Below are 18,913 nucleotides of genomic sequence, written 5' to 3'. Positions count from 1 at the left end.
GACACATGGGTTCCTATATGCATACACACACTTTAATACACAACAAAATGGACGGAGCTTGGGAAGTTCTCATATATCTAGGCAAGAGGGAAACCACGGCCAAATTTCTCAGACTTGGTTGCCTAATGAATCATAGAATCATAAAATCATAGAATATCAGGGTTGGAAGGGACCTCAGGGAGTCATCTAGTCCAACCCCGTGCTCAAAGCAGGGCCAATCCCCAACTAAATCATCCCAGCCAGGGCTTTGTCAAGCCTGACCTTAAAAACCTCTAAGGATGGAGATTCCTTAATGATGAGCACCTAAATCACTGTTTGAGCACCTAAATTAAAAAATGGCCTGATTTTGAACTCTGAACACCCCATTAAAACCAGGCCACATTTATTAAAGTACCTACATATGTACGTAGGTGCCTAACTTTAGACAACCAAGTTTGAAAATGATGGTCCATATTTTTTCCTCTAAAATGTAGCGCCCTCTATTCAAAATGAATTTATAAACCCAAATTTACTTTTCCACTATTTATACTTGTTTATTTTTTGCATTGTATATGGACAATGAAAAGAGATAGTCAGTTTCATGTCACTCTCTAGTCAATTTCACTCTCCTGCATTAATGAAACATTGCCATGTTTGGGTTGCAAACACTGCAGGAGGATGCCAGCTCAGAGGGATTTTTGGTTGTTTCAAACTGTTTCTATAGGATTCTTTTTAATTCACTGAAGTTCTGTTGGATGTCGATTGTATGAAACCTGCTTTCACAAGTCTTTAATCTGGGGCTAAAGTTCACCTGACACTGTTATTTGAATAACGGCATAAACATTTTTTCATTAATTCATTGGCATCTGCACCTTTAGCACAATACAAAAGGCAGGAAACTTACTGCAGCGTCATTTTCCTGCAACAGATTGTGTTTAAAATGGGAGCAGTTGCAAATTGGCTCTGTTGACACCTTATCTATGCAGTTAAAAATAACCAAGCGGACTTTTTAAAAAAAGAGAAATGTTTCCCTCGTCTAAAGCACAGTTTTGTCAGCAGCCCAGTTCTATTCAGTAAAGAAATATTTATGTACAGTCTATTTAAACTCTACCACTCATTGCACGTGAGTTCGGACCCTCAGGGTTTCTTCCGTTACAGCTGACAACGTCCACCAGGCCTAAGTAGTGCAGGGAGCTGCATTCCTTCCACTGCTTTAGGTGTCAGGGATGTCATCAACTGTAGCCAGGGAGACAGAAACATGTCAGCCCCAACTCAGGTCTTGGCATGTACAGCCTTTCAGTTCAACTTCAGATATTCTACTCTAACCCGCCTCCCCTCCCCCCCACACACACACTTTAATTAACATGTGCAAATCTAGTGCATGTGGTCAGAGCTCTGGAGTGTAAAGTTCTCCATTTAGTCACAAAACAAGCTCAGAAAGGGCAAGTTCAGGTTTCTCCCCGTGACTCAAACATGACTTGGCGGAATCACCTCTGGGGTCTTGTCCACACTAATAAAACCTGTACGCTAGTTTCGAACAGCGGTGCTAGTGCAGGGCTGGCTCTAACTTTTTTTGCCGCCCCAAGCAAAAAAAAAGAGCGCCGCCCCACCGTAACACACACCCCCCCGAGCGCCACGCCGAAACACACCCCCCGAACGCCATCCCGCCGAAACACCCCCGCTCGCCATGCCGCCAAAAACAGCCCCCCCCCCCCAAGCGCCACGCCGCCGAAAACACACACATCCCGAGTGCCGCACCACTGGGAAAAAAAAACCAACCCCGCCCCGCCAAAAAAAAAAAAAAAAAAAAAAAACCCCGGCCCCCCCCCCCCCAAAACCCCCCCCCCCCCAGTGCCGTGCCGCCGAAACACACACCCCCAGCGCCACACCGCCGAAACACAAACAACCCACCCCCCCGAGCGCCGCCCGGCCGAAACAAAAACAACAACAACAAAAACCTGAGTGCTCCCCGCCACCCCAAGATTGGCCGCCCCTTACAAGGTGCCACCCCAAGCACGTGCTTGGTTGGCTGGTGCCTGGAGCCGGCCCTGCCCAGGTGCTTCTGCCTCTAGGTCACAAGACCAGCACAGAAAGTTCCATAAGCTAAGTCAGGCCTCACTGACTCCTGTGCAACCACATTGCAGCTTATCAATTTGCACAGGTGAGACTGGATTGTAATGTAGTAAACGAGTCTGTTGCTAATGCACGGGGAGGAACAGAATGCTGCTGACGCTCTCATAGCTGTGCTGGCGCAATGGCCCCAGCTTGGCTGACACCAGGCACATAGCTAAAAGCATGAGTCTCTGCAGCTTGAGCTAAAGAGCCAGGTTTCCCAAGCTGAGCTCTGTCATAGACCCAGACCAGAGGGTCTCAAACTGTGGTCCAGCTCTATTCAGGTGGTCCACGGATAGTTCCCTCGAAGGTGCATGCCTGGGCGGCTGCACACAAGAAAATGAAGGGTCACCCATCTAATTAATGGAGCCGCGCAGGCATGGCTCCACTAATTAGGTGCCTAGACCCTGGAGAAGACACACATGTAAGGTGAGGTGGTGGCCTTGGGGGGGAATAAGGGGTAAGGAGAATTTGGGACATGCAGGGCTGCGGCGGCCAGAGAAAGAGGCGACTTTCCCCAGCTCCAGGGCTGCGGCTGCCAGGGAGAGACAGCCCTCCTTCCCACCTCAGCTCTGTGGCTGCCGCAGCGGGGGAGAGACCCCCCCCTCCTTCCCAGCCCCAGCTCGGGGGCTGCTGCGGCGGAGGGAGAGAGAACACATCCATTGCATTAGAAAGGTAACACTACTGATATTAAAATATGAGTTGTATGCTTTTATTTGTAGAACAAAAAAACCTTAATTATTAAGGTTTTTTTATATAGCACTTTTATGCAAAGCACTTCACAATAGTTAGCTAATGATACAAACAACATTTGGAAAAATCATTTAAGTGGTCCACCGAGACCCTCAGCAATTTTCAAGTGGTCCACAGAAAAAAAAGTTTGAGAACCACTGACACAGACAAACTGTGGATCAGGCACAGAGGGGGACACAAAACACACCGACCAGTAAGCCCCACAGGCTCAATTTACTTTTGTCACTACAGTTAGGAGATATGTCTTTGAATACACTAAGGCAGTGTCCAGGGCCGGCTCTTGGTTTTTTGCTGCCCCAAGCAAAAAAAAAAAAAAAAAGGTCGGAGTGCCGCCACCAAAGCAAAAGTGCCGCCCCCAAAGGGCCGAAATGCTGCTCCTTCAGAAGTGCCGCCCCAAGCACATGCTTGCAACGCTGGTGCCTAGAGCCAGCCCTGGCTGTGTCCGCTGGTTCCCTAGACGCCTTCGAGTAGCAGTGGACGCTGTCTGGGGTTCTCAGCTTGGTGTCTCCCTCTGAATCCCTGATTTTGACCCTCTGACCCTCACTCCTGTCCCTGTTTACTCATTAGTTGCCCCTCGGAATTGATTGGAATCTGGGTCTGGTAGTTCCTCCCCTTAGGCTGGGATGAGGAGCCTTTGGCTGTGGGCAGGCAGATTCCCAATAGGTTCTAGCTGCCTGAACTCTCACACACCTCCCTCCCTTACCTTACGGCCAGGTTTCTCTTTCCCCACACACTCCCTTCTTAGGAGAATGCACTGGAGTCTGTTTGTTCACACTTGCCCCCAAGGTGGTTATCCAAATTCCGCCCACAGAAGTTGCATTTCTTGGGTGGGGAACACCCCCTTAATTCTGTTTCTGCCCATACGTCTTCACACCAAGGGCAACCCGATGAGCTACTCGCCTTGCTTTTTTCCCCCTTTGCTTTGGGGCAGAGCCTGCTGTTGTCCCCCATTTTCCTCCTCAAGTAGGGACTCTGGTTCTCCCAGCCCCAGTTCTTGGGGCTGGGGTTCCTCCTCCCACCGTTCTGGTGGCGAGGGTCCCTGTCTGACTTCTATCAACAACCTAGGTGTACTCTTCTCCCCTACATCTTGTTCTGGGCTACCTTTCCCTTCCCTCCCCTTCCCTGGGGAGATCCTATTTTTGCTCCTTGGTCTAGAGTTTTCTGATTTTTCTGTTTCAAGCCCCTTTTCCTCATTCCCTGTTGGCACTGCTTTTTGCCACAGGGGACCCTGGCACCCCATCTTTCCCTTTTAAGGGAAGGGACTCCAGTCAGTTCCCACCATGACTGGATGAGATAGCTTAGCTATTACCCCGCCCACTCCCATTTGAACGTCCCCTTCATCTCTAGGGGGAAATCTCAGCCACTGAGTAGAGTCTCCTTTTCCCATTGATACACTCAAACTCTAAGCTTCCACCTGACAATATTCATAAGAATATAAGAACTGCCATACTGGGTCAGACCAAAGGTCCATCTAGCCCAGTATCCTGTCTTTCAACAGTGGCCAATGCCAAGTGCCCCAAAAGGAATGAACAGAACAGGTAATCATCAAGTGATCCATCCTGTCACCCATTCCCAGCTTCTGGCAAACAGAGGCTAGGGACACCATCCCTGCCCATCCTAGCTAATAGCCATTGATTGACCTATCCTCCATGAATTTATCTAGCTCTTTTTTGAATCCTATTATAGTCTTGGCCTTCATAACATCCTCTGGCAAGGAGTTCCACAGGTTGACTGTGTGTTGTGTGAAAAAATACTTCTCTTTGTTTGTTTTAAACCTGCTGCCTACTAATTTCATTTGGTGGCCCCTAGTTCTTGTGTTATGAGAAGGCGTAAATAACACTTCCTTATTTACTTTATCTACACCAGTCATTATTTTATAGACCTCTAACATATCCCTCCTTAGGTGTCTCTTCCAAGCTGAAAAGTCCCAGTCGTATTAATCTCTCCACATATGGCAGCCGTTCCATACCCCTAATCATTTTTGTCGCCCTTTTCTGAACCTTTTCCAAGTCCAGTATATCTTTTTTGAGATGGGGCGACCATATCTGCATGCTGTATACAAGATGTGGTCATAGAGGCAATATGATCTTTTCAATCTTATTATCTATCCCTTTCTTTAATGATTCCCAACATTCCGTTTGCTTTTTTCACTGCGGCTGCACACTGAGTGGATGTTTTCAGAGAAGTATCCACAATGACTCCAACATCTCTTTCTTGAGTGGTAACAGGTCTTTATCAAATCCTTTCGAGTCCAGTGAGCGTCCCGAGGCAGTGTCCACAAATCCCCCTGCCGCCTCCGGCCCACCTCTACAGGAATGGTTAGCAGTCCCTTTTTTTGCCTGTCTCCAACAGTCACAGTCCACCCACATTCCATTACCACGCAGTCCCGCTTTATAAGCCTCAGTCATCCAAACTGATAACAAACCACTCCCTGGATCTCTAAAGGAGTTCCCCTCATCTCCTTCTTTTTCTTTTCAGTCATCCTTGGTGTGGCAAAGTCACCCCTCTTCTCCCCTGACTCTGTTCCTTGAAACAGCCAGACCTCTCTCCTGGGAAAGTCCACTTCCACAAACCCTTCTGAGAGTTTGATCGCTGCATGTGGCCTCAGATGCAGGTATTTAGAGAGAGGCTCTGGAGAAATTGTTGCAGTATTATTATTTCGGTCTATATTTCGCCTCCCCCCTCCCACCTCATCACTACAGTGCCTCACAATCTTTATTGTATTTATCTTCATACACTCCTGTGAAGTAGGGCACTGCTATTATCTTCAGTGTAATGATAAGAAACTGAGGCACAGAGAGACTAAATGATTTGCCCCAAATCATATAGGAAGTCTGTGGCAAATCAGGATTTGAATCCAGGTCTCCAACAGCCCAGACTGTTTCTAAACAGCAAAAAAATTAAAGCAACATTTTAAACAGATAACGCCTCCATGTGCAGTCAGTCACTTTTCTGGCATCTCAAAGAGGCGACATTTCAGTTTAACTTCTGTTTACAAGTATCTAGAGTATTGCAGTGTATTGGCTAGTATGCATCTTCCCCGCTGTCTCCCTTGGGGTTTCATACTGCCTCCCCTCACCATCACAGCTGAGCACTACCCACAGAAAAATCAATAGCAACTTTGACCATTGACTTCTACAGAAGAGAACCCCTCAACTATGGATCGGACCATGTACTGCTACCAACAGTTCTCCCTTCACTCACATGTTAAGGGTCTGCATTTTGGGAGCAGGAGAACGAACATTTTGTCCTGTGGCACCATGATTTCCCAAACAGTCTTTGTGCTCAGCATAACAACAACCATGAAGTCTTAGGTGACCATAGATTGGTTCCATAATTTTTTTTCAGATATATGCCAATACCATATAAATAGCTTCCTGCATGAGAACATACACCCTCTTTCCTCCTATCTGAAACCGTTTGGACAACTGTTAACTCACACCAAGAGCCTTGTCTACATGTAAAGTTGCACCAGTTGAAGATAAACTGTGATTTTTAAACTGGGTTAGATAAACCAGTGCAGAAGGCTGCATGGTCACTCTTATCTCAGTTTAAGAGTGGCTTCAAATCAGTTTAGCTGATTCATAGATTCTAAGGCCAGAAGGGATCATTGTGATCATCTAGTCTGACCCCCTGTATAGCACAGGCCAGAGAACTGCCCCAAAATAATTCCTAGGGTAGATCTTTTAGAAAAAATATCCAATCTTGATTTAAAAATGGTCAGTAATGGAGAATCCACCATAACCCTTGGTAAACGGTTCCAATGGTTAATTACCTTTGCTGTCAAAAATGTATGCCTTTATTTCCAATCTGAAGTGGGTTTGTAGTAGACTTAAGCTAACCTGACTCTCAGACCAATTTAAGTGTTCATGCTGAGGGGGTTACAGCAATTTTGTTAAATTGGTTTAGATTAAATCAGCGCACAAACCATACATAGGCATGGCCCCTCTGCTGTAGCTCAAATAGAGATTATGGGTTTGATGCAGGAATCACTGGGTGAAATCCTATACAGGAGGTCAGACCAGATGATCAGAATAGTCCCTTCTAGTCTTAAAATCCATTAAGCCGGCACAAGGCACACAACACCAGAAGCCCAGTGAGGCTGGTTTGGCCAAACAGTGTGGATGGGGACAAGCTGGGTTTTAAGAGAAAAAGTCCTTCAGCCCCTGTAGAGACCTAGGTTAGAGCACTGAGAGGGGCGGGGGGTAAGAAGGAAGGCAAGGGGCTTAGCTGGTTTTGTCTGAGGTTGTTAGGATATGGTTGTTTGCCCATTGTAGCGAAGGCCAGAAGTACAAACCCTCCTTACCAAATTACACAGCTGTGTTAGAGCCATTGAGAACAAAACACCGTCCACCTTTCCCTTGTGTTAACATTCGGCTTCCGTTCACTGCCCAGTTTTCAACACGCTTGGATAATGGGCCTCCCCCTGACCTGACTGAACCCATTCACATCTCCAAACCCAATATCTAAGTCTACTTAAATGCCATTCAGAAGCTGTTAGCCTGTCAATTTCTGTGATCATTTGGTGAATGGACTTGTCAAACAAATTGCCATTATTACGGGCTGATTAAATGCAAGCAGGGAGAGGGGGCTGTTCTCCTGTCACAGCTAGCCTCCCACCCCCATCAGCTCAAACAAACACAACCAGCCAATTAGCAGGTAGGTGACAAAGACAGCTCACAATTTAAGCCAGCCCTGCTTAAACAAAAAACACTCTGGCCGCCTTTAAACGTAGGGAAAGGTCTTCAAGGGACGTTCACAAAAGCTGCAGAGCAGTTAGCCAGCATGCAGGATCCAGGCGAGGCGTTATTAGCAAACATTTCTATTGTGGGGGCATCAGGTTGGGGCCCCATTGTGCTTGGTGGGTGCTGTAGAGCCATAATCAATTAAAGTCCCTGCCCCAGAGAACTGCTTTGACCAATACAGGTGTGATGGCCAACAGCAGGGTTAAACCAGGGACCTCCAGAGCTAAAACCATCAGCTGCTACAGTTTAAGCTAAATAACTCTGGAGCTGGGGGCTGTGACAGACTCGTGTCCTTGGTGGAGGACCTGTAACATACCCACACCAGTGGGGTACATAGACCGCAGCTCTTGGCAAAGCTTTCAGCTGTTGCATTTTAAGGCAGCACCAAGGGCCACATTTGGTCCCATTCTCATCTGTCCAGCACCACGAGTGAGTGAGGTGCAGGACAGTGCACAGAACTGACAACGCTGCATGCCCCGAGGAACCTGCACGTTAAGACCTGGTCTTCCCAGTTCCAGTCCCTTCCCCACCCTCCCCCAGTAGCTGCAGTGGTATAACCCCAGCAGGCAGGGTAAGGATTTACACCCTGCAGCTTACCCCAGTTCCAAGCTCTGTCAGCACAAGCAAAGCTGCTATTTGTCTGCACTAGGGGCTTCTGTCAGTGCAGCTGCACGGCTGGCTGAAACCGGGGCAAATCCCCAGTGCGGAGAAGGCATGAGGCACTCTGATGAGTGCAGATACAAGTGATACACACAGATGGCAGGATACACTAGGAAATCCAAAGGTGAGGATGACTTGAAGACTGCCCCCCCCCTCAGCTGATTTAGGCCCTGCAATGAGCTGCCAACCGCTCAGTGGTTTGAGCATTGGCCTGCTAAATCCAGGGTTATGAGTTCAATCCTTGAGGGGGCCACTTAGGGATCTAGGGCAAAATTGGTACTTGGTCCTGCTAGTGAAGGCAGGGGGCTGGACTCTATGACCTTTCAGGGTCCCTTCCAGTTCTATGAGAGAGAGAGAGAGATACTTCTTTCTATATATAAACTGCTGTTCTTGAGCAGATCCACGTCAACTTCAATGGGGCTGTACCTGGGTTCACACACAGAGGATCAGGGCTGGATTTGGCCCTGAAGAGAATCATAGAATTCCTCTCCACAAATCCCACTGACACTAACAGGATTTCATTTAGAACATCGTGAGCTCATTCCCTAAGCCTCTGGGTGAATTCCCAGCAGGAATTTGTACAGCACCTAGCACAGTGGGGTCCTGCTGCCAATGGGTGCCTCCAGGTGCTACTGTCAATGTCCAACAAGTCAGCTTATACACAAGTCCAAAGGGCAGAGCGTGTTTTGTTTTGACAGCAATACTCACTGTAAGGATGGAAGACTGAGCTTGATAAATTATGGAGGGGATGGTATGATGAGATTGCCAATCTCCAAGAGCTGGAAACGGGGAACTAGGTGGGGAGGGCTCTGAGTTACTACAGTGAATTCTTTCCCCAATTCTGGCTGGTGGGTCTTGCCCATATGCTCAGGGTACAACTGATTGCCATATTTGGGGATGGGAAGGAATTTTTCCCCGGGTCAGATTGGCAGAGACTCTGTGGAGGTTTCGCCTTCCTCTGCAGCATGGGGCACAGGTCACTTGTAGGTTTAAACTAGAGTAAATGGTGGATTCTCTGTAACTTGAAGTCTTGAAATCATGATATCAGGACTTCGGTAACTCAGCCAGAGGTTAGGGGTCTATTACAGGAGTGGGTGGGTGAGGTTCTTTGGCCTGCGATGTGCAAGAGGTCAGACTAGATGATCAAGGTGGACTCTTATGGCCTTAAAGTCTATGAATCTAAAACAAATAAGAAGTTTTTAGCATAGCAAGAATCAACAAGAAAGTGTGCACAGGGATTTCATCTGTCTGTGTATTAATCCTGTGGGTCTTGGGGTAATGCACAGAGACCCAGGAGATCAGCATTCTAGTCCTGGCTTTGCTACAGACTTCAGATGTGACTTTGGACCCCAAAATATCTGTGCCTCAGTTACCCCATTTGTTTAATGAGGATAATACTCCTCTACTTCCCAGGGTTCATTAATGTTTGTAAAACCCTTTGAGGTCCTTAGCTGGGACGGGCTCCAGAAGTGGAAAGTATTCGGATTACATATGAAGACTAGAGATGATACAACGTGCAAATAAGAAAAGCTACTACTGCTACCACTTGGACATTTGTTCATAGCTTTTTTCTTTTTGGAAGAAGATGGAGACACACGACCGTCACTAAAGGCTTCAATGCACAAATGTTAAAGCGTGGAGAGTTTGGTTCCCTAATGACCATCTAGAACCACTGGGTCCTCAGCATTAGATCCACTGAAGAGAAGCGTGATGCGGCAAATCACATAATTTAGTGCAAACACTAAGATCAGTCAAGGCAGTGGCTCATGCCTTATTAGCAGAAGTGGCTGCAGAATGCCCGGTTACCCTCCCCCACACACAGCTTTTTAAAAAACTATAACAAAACGTCAAAACTCTTCACATAGTTCAAATACTTCACATAAAAGGAATTCTTTTATTCTTACATCTCAGATTACAAGAGCCCCTAACGTGACACATGCTTAATTTGTTGCCTTTTTTTTTTTTTTTTGGACAGTTAAGCTGCTCTGGCAGTGGGGATCCAGTGGACATCTGAGGCAGCATGGTCTAGGGTAGGGTTCTATTCCAGTGTTCTATTCCCAGCTCTGCCACCAACATACTCACATGACCTAGAGCAAGTCACTCAATCTCTCTGGGCCTCTGCTTCCCTTCCCATCGTCTATCTATTTATATTTCTCTTCAGGCAGGAACTATCAGTCACTGTACAGCTCCTAGCACAACGGGGCCCTTGGTCTCAGTCAGGTGCTGGAACAATTTTGATAGTAGGGGAGCTGAGAGCCATTGAACCCTGTATATAATGGAAACCACCTCAAGCCAGAGGGCGCAGCAGTACCCCCAGCACCTCTAGTTCCAACACTTATGATCGGGGCCTTTAATTCCTACAGCAATACTTGCAGTGCTAATGCAGACCAAGTTCTGCCATGGTGTGTTTTGCCTGTGCAGGGACTACAGGTTTGGATCCTCAATAACCATTTTTCCTTGAAGCCGCACTACCTTGTGAGTGCCGGCCTTCCCAGTGGGGGATGCTGCTCTACACACACAAGGAGACCTGCATCTGAATCCCCATCCTGCTCTCACCTTCCCTAAATGGCCAGCAGTTGGAATTGCTATGGAAGCCCCTGGTGGGAAAGGGAGGGTGTGTGCCAAGCCCTCCTGGTGCTCGGCAGTAACAGTGATAGATCATAAAGGAGCATTAATGGGCTCAAATGTGAGTCCAGTTCAGCCCCACTCAGTCAGGACAAAGGTGGCTACAATACACGTTTTCAAAGGGGGAGGGCAGAGCCGGCACTAGGCATAAGCAGACTAAGCAATTACTTAGGGTCCCAAGCAGCTCAAGGGGGCCCCCTGATTGCTTTTTATTATAAGAAAATGTGTGTTTTAGTATTGCGGGAATGGGGGGGTGGAAAATATTCCTGTTTGGGGCCCCCAATGGCTAACGCTGGCTCTGGGTGATGGCTGCAAGCAGGAGACAATGGCGAGAGAAATAGAATAAAAAGCCATTGAGCCCATGGGGACAGACACTGTGACCATGTTGGACTGCCACTCAGGAACAGATCCCTTGTCCCTACAGCTGGTGAAATTCAGACAGGGGCCTTGGGTTGGGGGGAGAACCTGGAGCTGGCTGTCCTGCTTTCCCAGTGACCTTTGCCTCCTAAACCCCAGGGCATCCCTTTACAGCCCCACCAGAGAGGGGTCTGTGTGCTCTGCTCTCCCAGCCATGGCAACCGTGGTCAAACAGCAAGAGACCAAACATACATTCAGATCCCTTTGCAGGAGGGTCCAGCTTCTCTTTCCAGGAAATCAATAATTCCCCGTTCTGGATGGTAGCAAATGATCTACGTCTCTGATTTGCCTTAATAGTAATAATACAAGGGCAACTGCAGCAGACAGGGGGAGTCCACCTGTGCATGTTTTCTTACTGTGCAAGAATGAGCATTTTATACCAGTTCTGAGCCAGTGTCCCTCCATGGAGATATATCACCAAAGTTTGGGACAAATGTGGTGTGTCAACTGGGCTGTCCCATCAAGAATGGTGGCACTATGATGAAACAGTTATTAGTATTTATCTTTGTAAACATCATTGCAGATGGGAAGGTACGTAAGTGCTAGGTATTGTTAGGAGGAATATCGTAGTTTTATCTAGTACCTTTCATTCCGAGGATACCAAAACACTTAACACACAAAGCAGTATTTTGGTAACACCCACAAAGTGGTAGGCTCTGTCCATACCTAGAGTGAGACTTGTTCCCCGTTCCATAGCCTGCAGTGTGAGAAAACAAGTGACAAAGGCCCCGCAATCAACATTTCAATACAGCATCCAACCGACCTGCAGCGCAGCAAGTGAGTAAGAGAAAGGAGACTTTGGACAAGGACAACAACAGGTGTCCCGGACCTCACTGAAAACTTCCACAATCATTAAACTTCATGGGAGGGATAGCTCAGTGGTTTAAGAATTGGCCTGCTAAACCCAGAGTTGGGAGTTCAATCCTTGAGGGGGCCACTTAGGGATCTGGGACAAAATCAGTACTTGGTCCTGCTAGTGAAGGAAGGGGGCTGGACTCAATGACCTTTCAGGGTCCCTTCCAGCTCTATGAGATATGTATATCTCCATTTATTATTATGGAAATGCCAAAGCACAGAGTTTCCTTGGTGGGATTTGAATCTGTGGTTGAAAGAAAGCTAGGTATTGCCATGCTAATGCTTAGACCACTGACCTATCCCCTCCTTTTTAATTGAGCATAGTTTAGTTTTAAATTCATTGGCACCCCATAAGACATGATTTTGTACCACTGACTTCCTTATTCCCGCTTTTAAAGTGGTAGCATCCTTCTAAGCCAGCATCCCCACATACTATTGAATTGGTTTTCTTTTTCTGGTTAGGCTGCTAACATTGACTTTGTGCCTACCCTTACTGCTGGCCTATCTGACATTTATGCTAGTGCCTTAAGATCACAATGTACATCATTATGCTCTTGCCAGTAAGGCTGGCTGGGATGTAAAGTGTCTATATTTTAGTAGGATCAGTACTTTCTGCACAGGAACTGAAATATAAAAGGCAATTTCAACCGTTGTTCCTAAGTAGCCCACCCCACACACATCCACTCTACACCAGCTTGCTTTGAATGATGGATACAGAGAAAGCTCAGTGCTAAAGAAACTTTAAAGGGAACAAACTACTATAAATTGGAAGTGCCTCAGCTCTTTCCATTCACAGGCAGATCTGCTTTGAATGGCAGCCACAGAATTGATCTGCCCCCAAAAGAGACTGAATCGCAGGCAGGTCAGCCCCTTCAATACACTTTAAGACTTAAAACCCACCATATTCTAGTCCCCAACTGAAACTCCACAATAAACACCTCCTTTATAACACAAATCCCTCTGCAACATGCAAATGCATTGGCTCCCAAGAACCAAGCTGTAATGTTGTGATATATTGAAACTGCAATCGTGTACTTCAGTCTAAATCTTTTGATGACACAGTTCTCACTAATGACATTTTTCCACCAACAAACCATAATAGGCAGCTCTCCTCCACTAAAAAGGTTTAAAACATTCTTTATAAAGAGCATCCTGAACTGTTCTTAGCTCTAAGAAATACACAAGTGCATTCAGAATTCCATCAGATATTCTGGAGTCAATATTGCCCCATCACTAATGAGCTGACTGATTACTCCTAATCTCATGCAAAATTAGATCTACATTATTGTTTTATAGGCATGAGTTGCTTTCACACATCTCACAGCCACAAGGAAGAGCAGCAGAAATCTAATTTTAATGTAACTATTACAGCTGAATATAATGGTCATAAAACATCTAGCGTCTTTAAAGTGCAGTACATGTAACTACTGTGAAAGTTTCATGATATATGCTGTGAAAAAAAATGTGAAACTGATAAAGATGTCTTTGGAAGTGAGTACCAGTAATTTCTGAGCGTTGTACAAGTAAACATAGGGTCAGATTCCAACCCATTTACTCACAGCTAGTAGCATCTTACTCTCTTAGTATTCCTATTGACTGCAATGAACTATTTGCTGGTTAAAGGTACTATTTAACATGAGCAAAGATTTCAGAATCTAGTCCATAATAAAATATCTTGATCCTACTGTATTAGTTTTAACTTGTGTTCAGAAACTACCCAGCCCTGTAACCTAACCCTATTCCACCCTCTCACACATACATATTTCCATCCAACACCACAAACTTAGGAAAGTTTACATAATTCCCTTCCCCCCATTTCCTGAAGTTATTCAGAAACATCTCTGCTGAAATATTTTAGCTGGAGTTGCTAAGAAAGTTTTTTAAATAATTGAAATCCTCTTAATGAAGCTCTGCTTCATCATATTTTAAAAGAATTAAAAATTGCTCTCACTATAACTATTTCAGACCTGCTTGGATCCACTTTTCTTGGGTTGTTCTTGAAGAATATTTATTACCAATTCTCACTTATAGCCAATACACTTCAAAGGATTAGAGCTTCACTCCTACCTGAGAAGTCTGAGGAAGTCTTAGCAAAGTTGCTGAGAGCTGTCAAGCACATTACTCCTAAGAGAAAAGTAGAAGTGGGAGACACATCTGGGCAGTTCATCCTTAAATATCCTCAACTGCTTGTTTTCTTCCAGAGAAAAGAAATCTCTTTCTCCACCCAGCCTGATACTCCTCATTGCAGAGAGATCACTACTAGTCCCCTGGCTTGTGAATGATCACAGCAACCAGCCAGGAAGCAAAAGCACTCACTGAACACACATCGCTGGGAGTGAGTGAATGGATCCCAGAGTGAGTGAAACTGACGAATGAGACAGACCTACCTGGGCCATGGCGGAATTCCCAGGGTCCTAAAGTCCACTTCTTCAAACTCCTCAGGATACCCAGAGCACAAAGTTTGCTCCAATCCACTGCTAGTGGCTTTGGAACAATTTCTATAGTGGGGGCGCTGAGAGCCATTGAACAAAACTGTAAGCCCTGTATATGATGGAGACCACTTCAAGCTAGAGGATGCAGCAGCACCCCTAGTTCCAGCACCCCTGACCACTGCTATGCAGATACTTAGAAGACAGCAAGAAGCCACACTAGGTAGGAAGAGTTAGGCAAGGATTAGTATCTGAGAAGTTTATTTTGCATTAAGTACCCAATGTGATTCTGGAAAAACCCAGTTGATTTTACTGTATAGTTTGAAATCCTCTCCCTCACATACACAGAGCCATGGCAAGAGTTTCAGACTTGTGAGCACTAAAATCCATATTGACACATCTAAGTAATGGCCTGATTTTCAGAGGCACTGAGCACTTGCAGCTCCCACTAAAATCAGGAGGAGGAGTGATGTGCTACAAAAGTGTGGCAAGGCGATCCTTCAAATATTTTTTGCCTTTGGCCCCAATCCTGCAATGAACTACACGTGGGTGGACTCCAGGAGATCCATACAGGCCCAGGAGTCCACCTATGTCAAGCTCATTGCAGGATCGGGGCCTGTGTCAGCAACAGACGTAACATTCCCTGGGCAAAATACTCCTCTCCTCCAAAAAACCCCATCAGTTCCATACTATTCCCCACCCCCCGAAAACCCAACAGGACTGCCACTCAGGGCAACAGTGGCAGCCTCCTCTTTTTGCACCGCTGGAGCTGTTGATGTGGTTTCTAGGTGGTGCATATTCCCTTGTTCAGGCTTCAGTGGCTGGTTCAGATGCAAGACAGTAGCAATATCAGCTGCCTTAACCTCAGCAACGTGTAACCTACACAACCTACGCTGCTAGGCCCAGACGCAGAAAAGAACAGAGAATTTTAACAGGCAGAACCAGCCTTAGCATTTTTTGGTGATTACAAATCATTTTTTTGCCAATCTCCTGACACTCTCAAACATAGCAGATTCCACAGTGCAGAAAGCCAGCCGTAGGATCGGGGGGAGGGGGGGGAGGAAGAGGGGAGTTGGTTAGTGAGATGATGCTCGGGGGTACACCCAAACCCCACAGACTCAACTGACTTAAGAAGTGTGTGTGAGCACGCAGGGACCACCAAAACTCCTGCCCAAGGAGAGCTCAGCGGCTTGTTCCTCTCAGTCCTAGCTGTCAATTTCCACTTCCAATGCTACCTTCCCAAGGGGGGGGGGGGAAACTAGCAAGATATTTTTCATTTTAAATGAAAGCTGAACTCCTCCTGTTAACAAGGCGCCCTCCTGAGTCCCTTCCAGCTCATCAGTGATTGGAGCTGTGGATGATCAGTGTCTCTGAAAACCAGGCCACTTAATCTGTGATCCTGCACATGCATAGCCTCAGATTTCAATGGGGCCTACCAGGGCCGGCTCTACTGTTTCTGCCGCCCCAAGCAGCGCGCTGAATTGCCGCCGTGGACGGCTGAAGAGACAAGCTGCCGCCGAATTGCCACCATCGCGGGCGGCTGAAGATAAGAGCAGCCGCTGAATTGCCGCCGCCACAGGCAGCGCGTGCCGCCCTAATGGCACACGGACTGCCGCCCCTTCCAGATTGCCGCCCCAAGCACCTGCTTGGAACGCTGGTGCCTGGAGCCAGCCCTGAGGCCTACTCACCTGAATAAAGCTAGGCAATTAGATCAATGTTTGCAGGATTGGGACCCATGTGAGTAAAGTTACAAGAGTGAAGCCCAGCTTTCAGGCTCAGGCCCTAAGTCCGTGGCAGATTTTTTTTTTCCACTAAAAAAACCCCACTACTTATTTCTCTTTTTAAAAAGGGAGCCTGCATCGAACAACGTATCTAAGTGAAAACCACATGTGGTTCATGCTTATGTCTCAAGCCCAGCCACTGCAATTAGGCCAAACTTTCCAGAAACATTCCCCTTTCAACTGACAGCAAGCATAGTAAGTTTTACCCCAAAAGGATTTTTTTTTGTTTTTTTGAGAGTGGATATGCACCTGACAACAGGTTCTCATGATAAAAGTGAGCAGGCAGAATACTGTGGGCTCTATACAGGTGGACTCCTGCACCCATGCAGATCCCCAGTGATTTTGGTGGAGGGGTCCACCCATGTGAAACTCCTGGCAGGATCAGGCCGTTGACAATTGACATTCCTCTGGCTCCCTCACTACACTTTATTTCTCCTCTAATTTTAATCCTAGATGCTGGTAAATTTGCCATAGCTTCACAGGGTTTAGAGAAGAGAGGTTATTATCTATGGCACAATAGGCTATTAAGAGCTACATGTGATTTCTGTCTCTATTGTTCTTGCTAAAATGGATATGTATCACTGTAGCTTATAGGTATGAGGTAATCAACACCTATTTCTAGATATAGTTCATCATGATCACTATATTCTATGCTGCTTACCAGGCAGGGCAAATAAGCAGTAATAGGACCTCTAGAAACTTACCAGCAGTTCATATGATGTTTGGGAAAGTGAAACACTCTGGCAGTATTTGCCTAAAGCAGCCCACCCTGTTAAGCTGGTGTTGATCTTGCTGATTAACAGTTAAGTGGGTTCTGTTGAGTCAATGATATAATGGAGATGAGAGAGACTCTGGTGACAAAGGATTTAGAGGTCTGGAGTCAGGACCCTCAAGAGCAGCTAAATGTGGGGAGCAGTCTTGAGCTGACTTTTACGTTATTGTTAATAATGTTGAGCCCCAGGAAGGGGGTGAGTTTTTAGTGTCTTTATGGGGTGTGGGCTTTGGTTTTAAGTAGATTTGGAAAGACCCCACACAGACAGAAATAACTCTCCAAAAAGAAACGATATATCAGCCTCTTAGAGCTGGGCAGTTCAGTTAAACTTATCTCCATAAATGCTGTTATCCTTAGGGCATATGGGAGCATCAGCTGTGAGTTTCAAACTGAAAATGGAACAGGAGTACTTGTGGCACCTTAGAGACTAACAAATTTATTTGAGCATAAACTACATTTCTTAGTCTCTAAGGTGTCACAAGTACTCCTGTTCATTTTGCGGATACAGACTAACACGGCTGCTACTTTGAAAACTGAAAATGGCCACCTGCCCCAAATGCAGCAGAGACAAAGGGTTATTCCTTCATTGCTTATGGTCCCAAAGGATAAATATTAATTGGTGGATTGGTGAAAATCTGTAACTCCCTCTTAAGAACAACAGTCCCTGAAATTTGGCCATCCCTCCAAATATGTTTCCCAGGGGATATACCAACATGCATTATGTGTCTTGTTTGTGGGCTGGAAATACATATGATCATACAAATTTAGAGGTGACAAAGCCTAATGGCAGGATACAATCACCCAACAGAGGTTATAATCATATATTAAACTGACACGGCTCTTGATCTCGACCAAGAGGACGGTTTGCCCACTCCATAGGATTACTATGGGGTATGACATATGATATCCATGAAGCTGGTATGTTGGGATCTATTTAAATGTACATGCTCCATTCCAGAATATGCAACATCCTGTAATCAGTCTAGGTTTTGAGACCATGCTCATCACTTTGTTGTTTGTACTAACCCTTAGGCCCATGTCTGCCAAAGACTGTTACGTACTTGTACAATCCGAGAAGTTCATAGTGCCTGATTATACATAAACATACAGGATGTATTGGGCCTGATTTCCAGAGAGGACTGAATCCAGAGAGGCTCTCCCATCTCCAGCTGAAGTCAGTGTGGGCAGTGGGCAGGGCGACCAGGTAGCAAATGTGAAAAATCGGGACGTGGGGAGGGGGGTAAAATAGGCTCTTATATAAGACAAAGCCCCAATATCAGGACTGTCCCTATAAAATCTGGACATCTGGTCACCCTAGCTGGGTGCTCAACAACTCAGAAAAATCAGACCCATTGGTCCAGATCCTCAAAGGTATTTAGTCACTTAACTTTCAGGAGTGATTTCATCGGGAATTAGGTGCCTAAATAGCATTAAAGATCTAGGCCATTATGCCTAACCATTTTTTCCCCACAATTATCCTTTTATATTATGTTTGTTTTTTCTTTCCAGCAATCGGTTTCCTTCTTTACTTGTATCTTGCACTGAATTCTCTCTCCTATAATATGACCACTGTTTAGCTGTATATTTATTTTGATTTATAGATTATGTTTAGGTGCATATAACATAGTGGTCTTCTCTTTCTCCCTCCAACACACACCCCTCTCTCTCACCCCTCTCCTGCCTACTTATAATATTTCTGTTTTACATAGTGCAGCTCTTACAGTGCTTTACAACAAAAGATCTCAATCCAGAAAGGGAAACTGAAACAGAGAAAAGGCACAAAGA

The 18,913-nt window shown here is 45.9% G+C and overlaps 1 protein-coding gene across 1 annotated transcript in view; it reads right to left on the bottom strand.

Annotated features, from left to right (window-relative positions):
* EVA1A (eva-1 homolog A, regulator of programmed cell death) overlaps window positions 1–14,313 on the bottom strand; it is a 307,412-nt gene extending 293,099 nt beyond the window's left edge. The window contains exon 1 of the mRNA XM_026653233.1: window positions 14,214–14,313. Within this exon, the coding sequence (XP_026509018.1) occupies window positions 14,214–14,313 (100 nt within the window). The remainder of the gene's footprint in view (window positions 1–14,213) is intronic.
* Between the last annotated feature and the right edge of the window lie 4,600 nt (window positions 14,314–18,913).

This window comes from Terrapene carolina, unplaced genomic scaffold (genome assembly GCF_002925995.2).
Source record: "Terrapene carolina triunguis isolate 2854851 unplaced genomic scaffold, T_m_triunguis-2.0 Scaffold42, whole genome shotgun sequence".
NCBI classification, from domain to species: Eukaryota; Metazoa; Chordata; order Testudines; family Emydidae; genus Terrapene; species Terrapene triunguis.
Note: the sequence above shows the minus strand (reverse complement) of the source record. Positions and strands in the feature narration are given on the sequence as shown.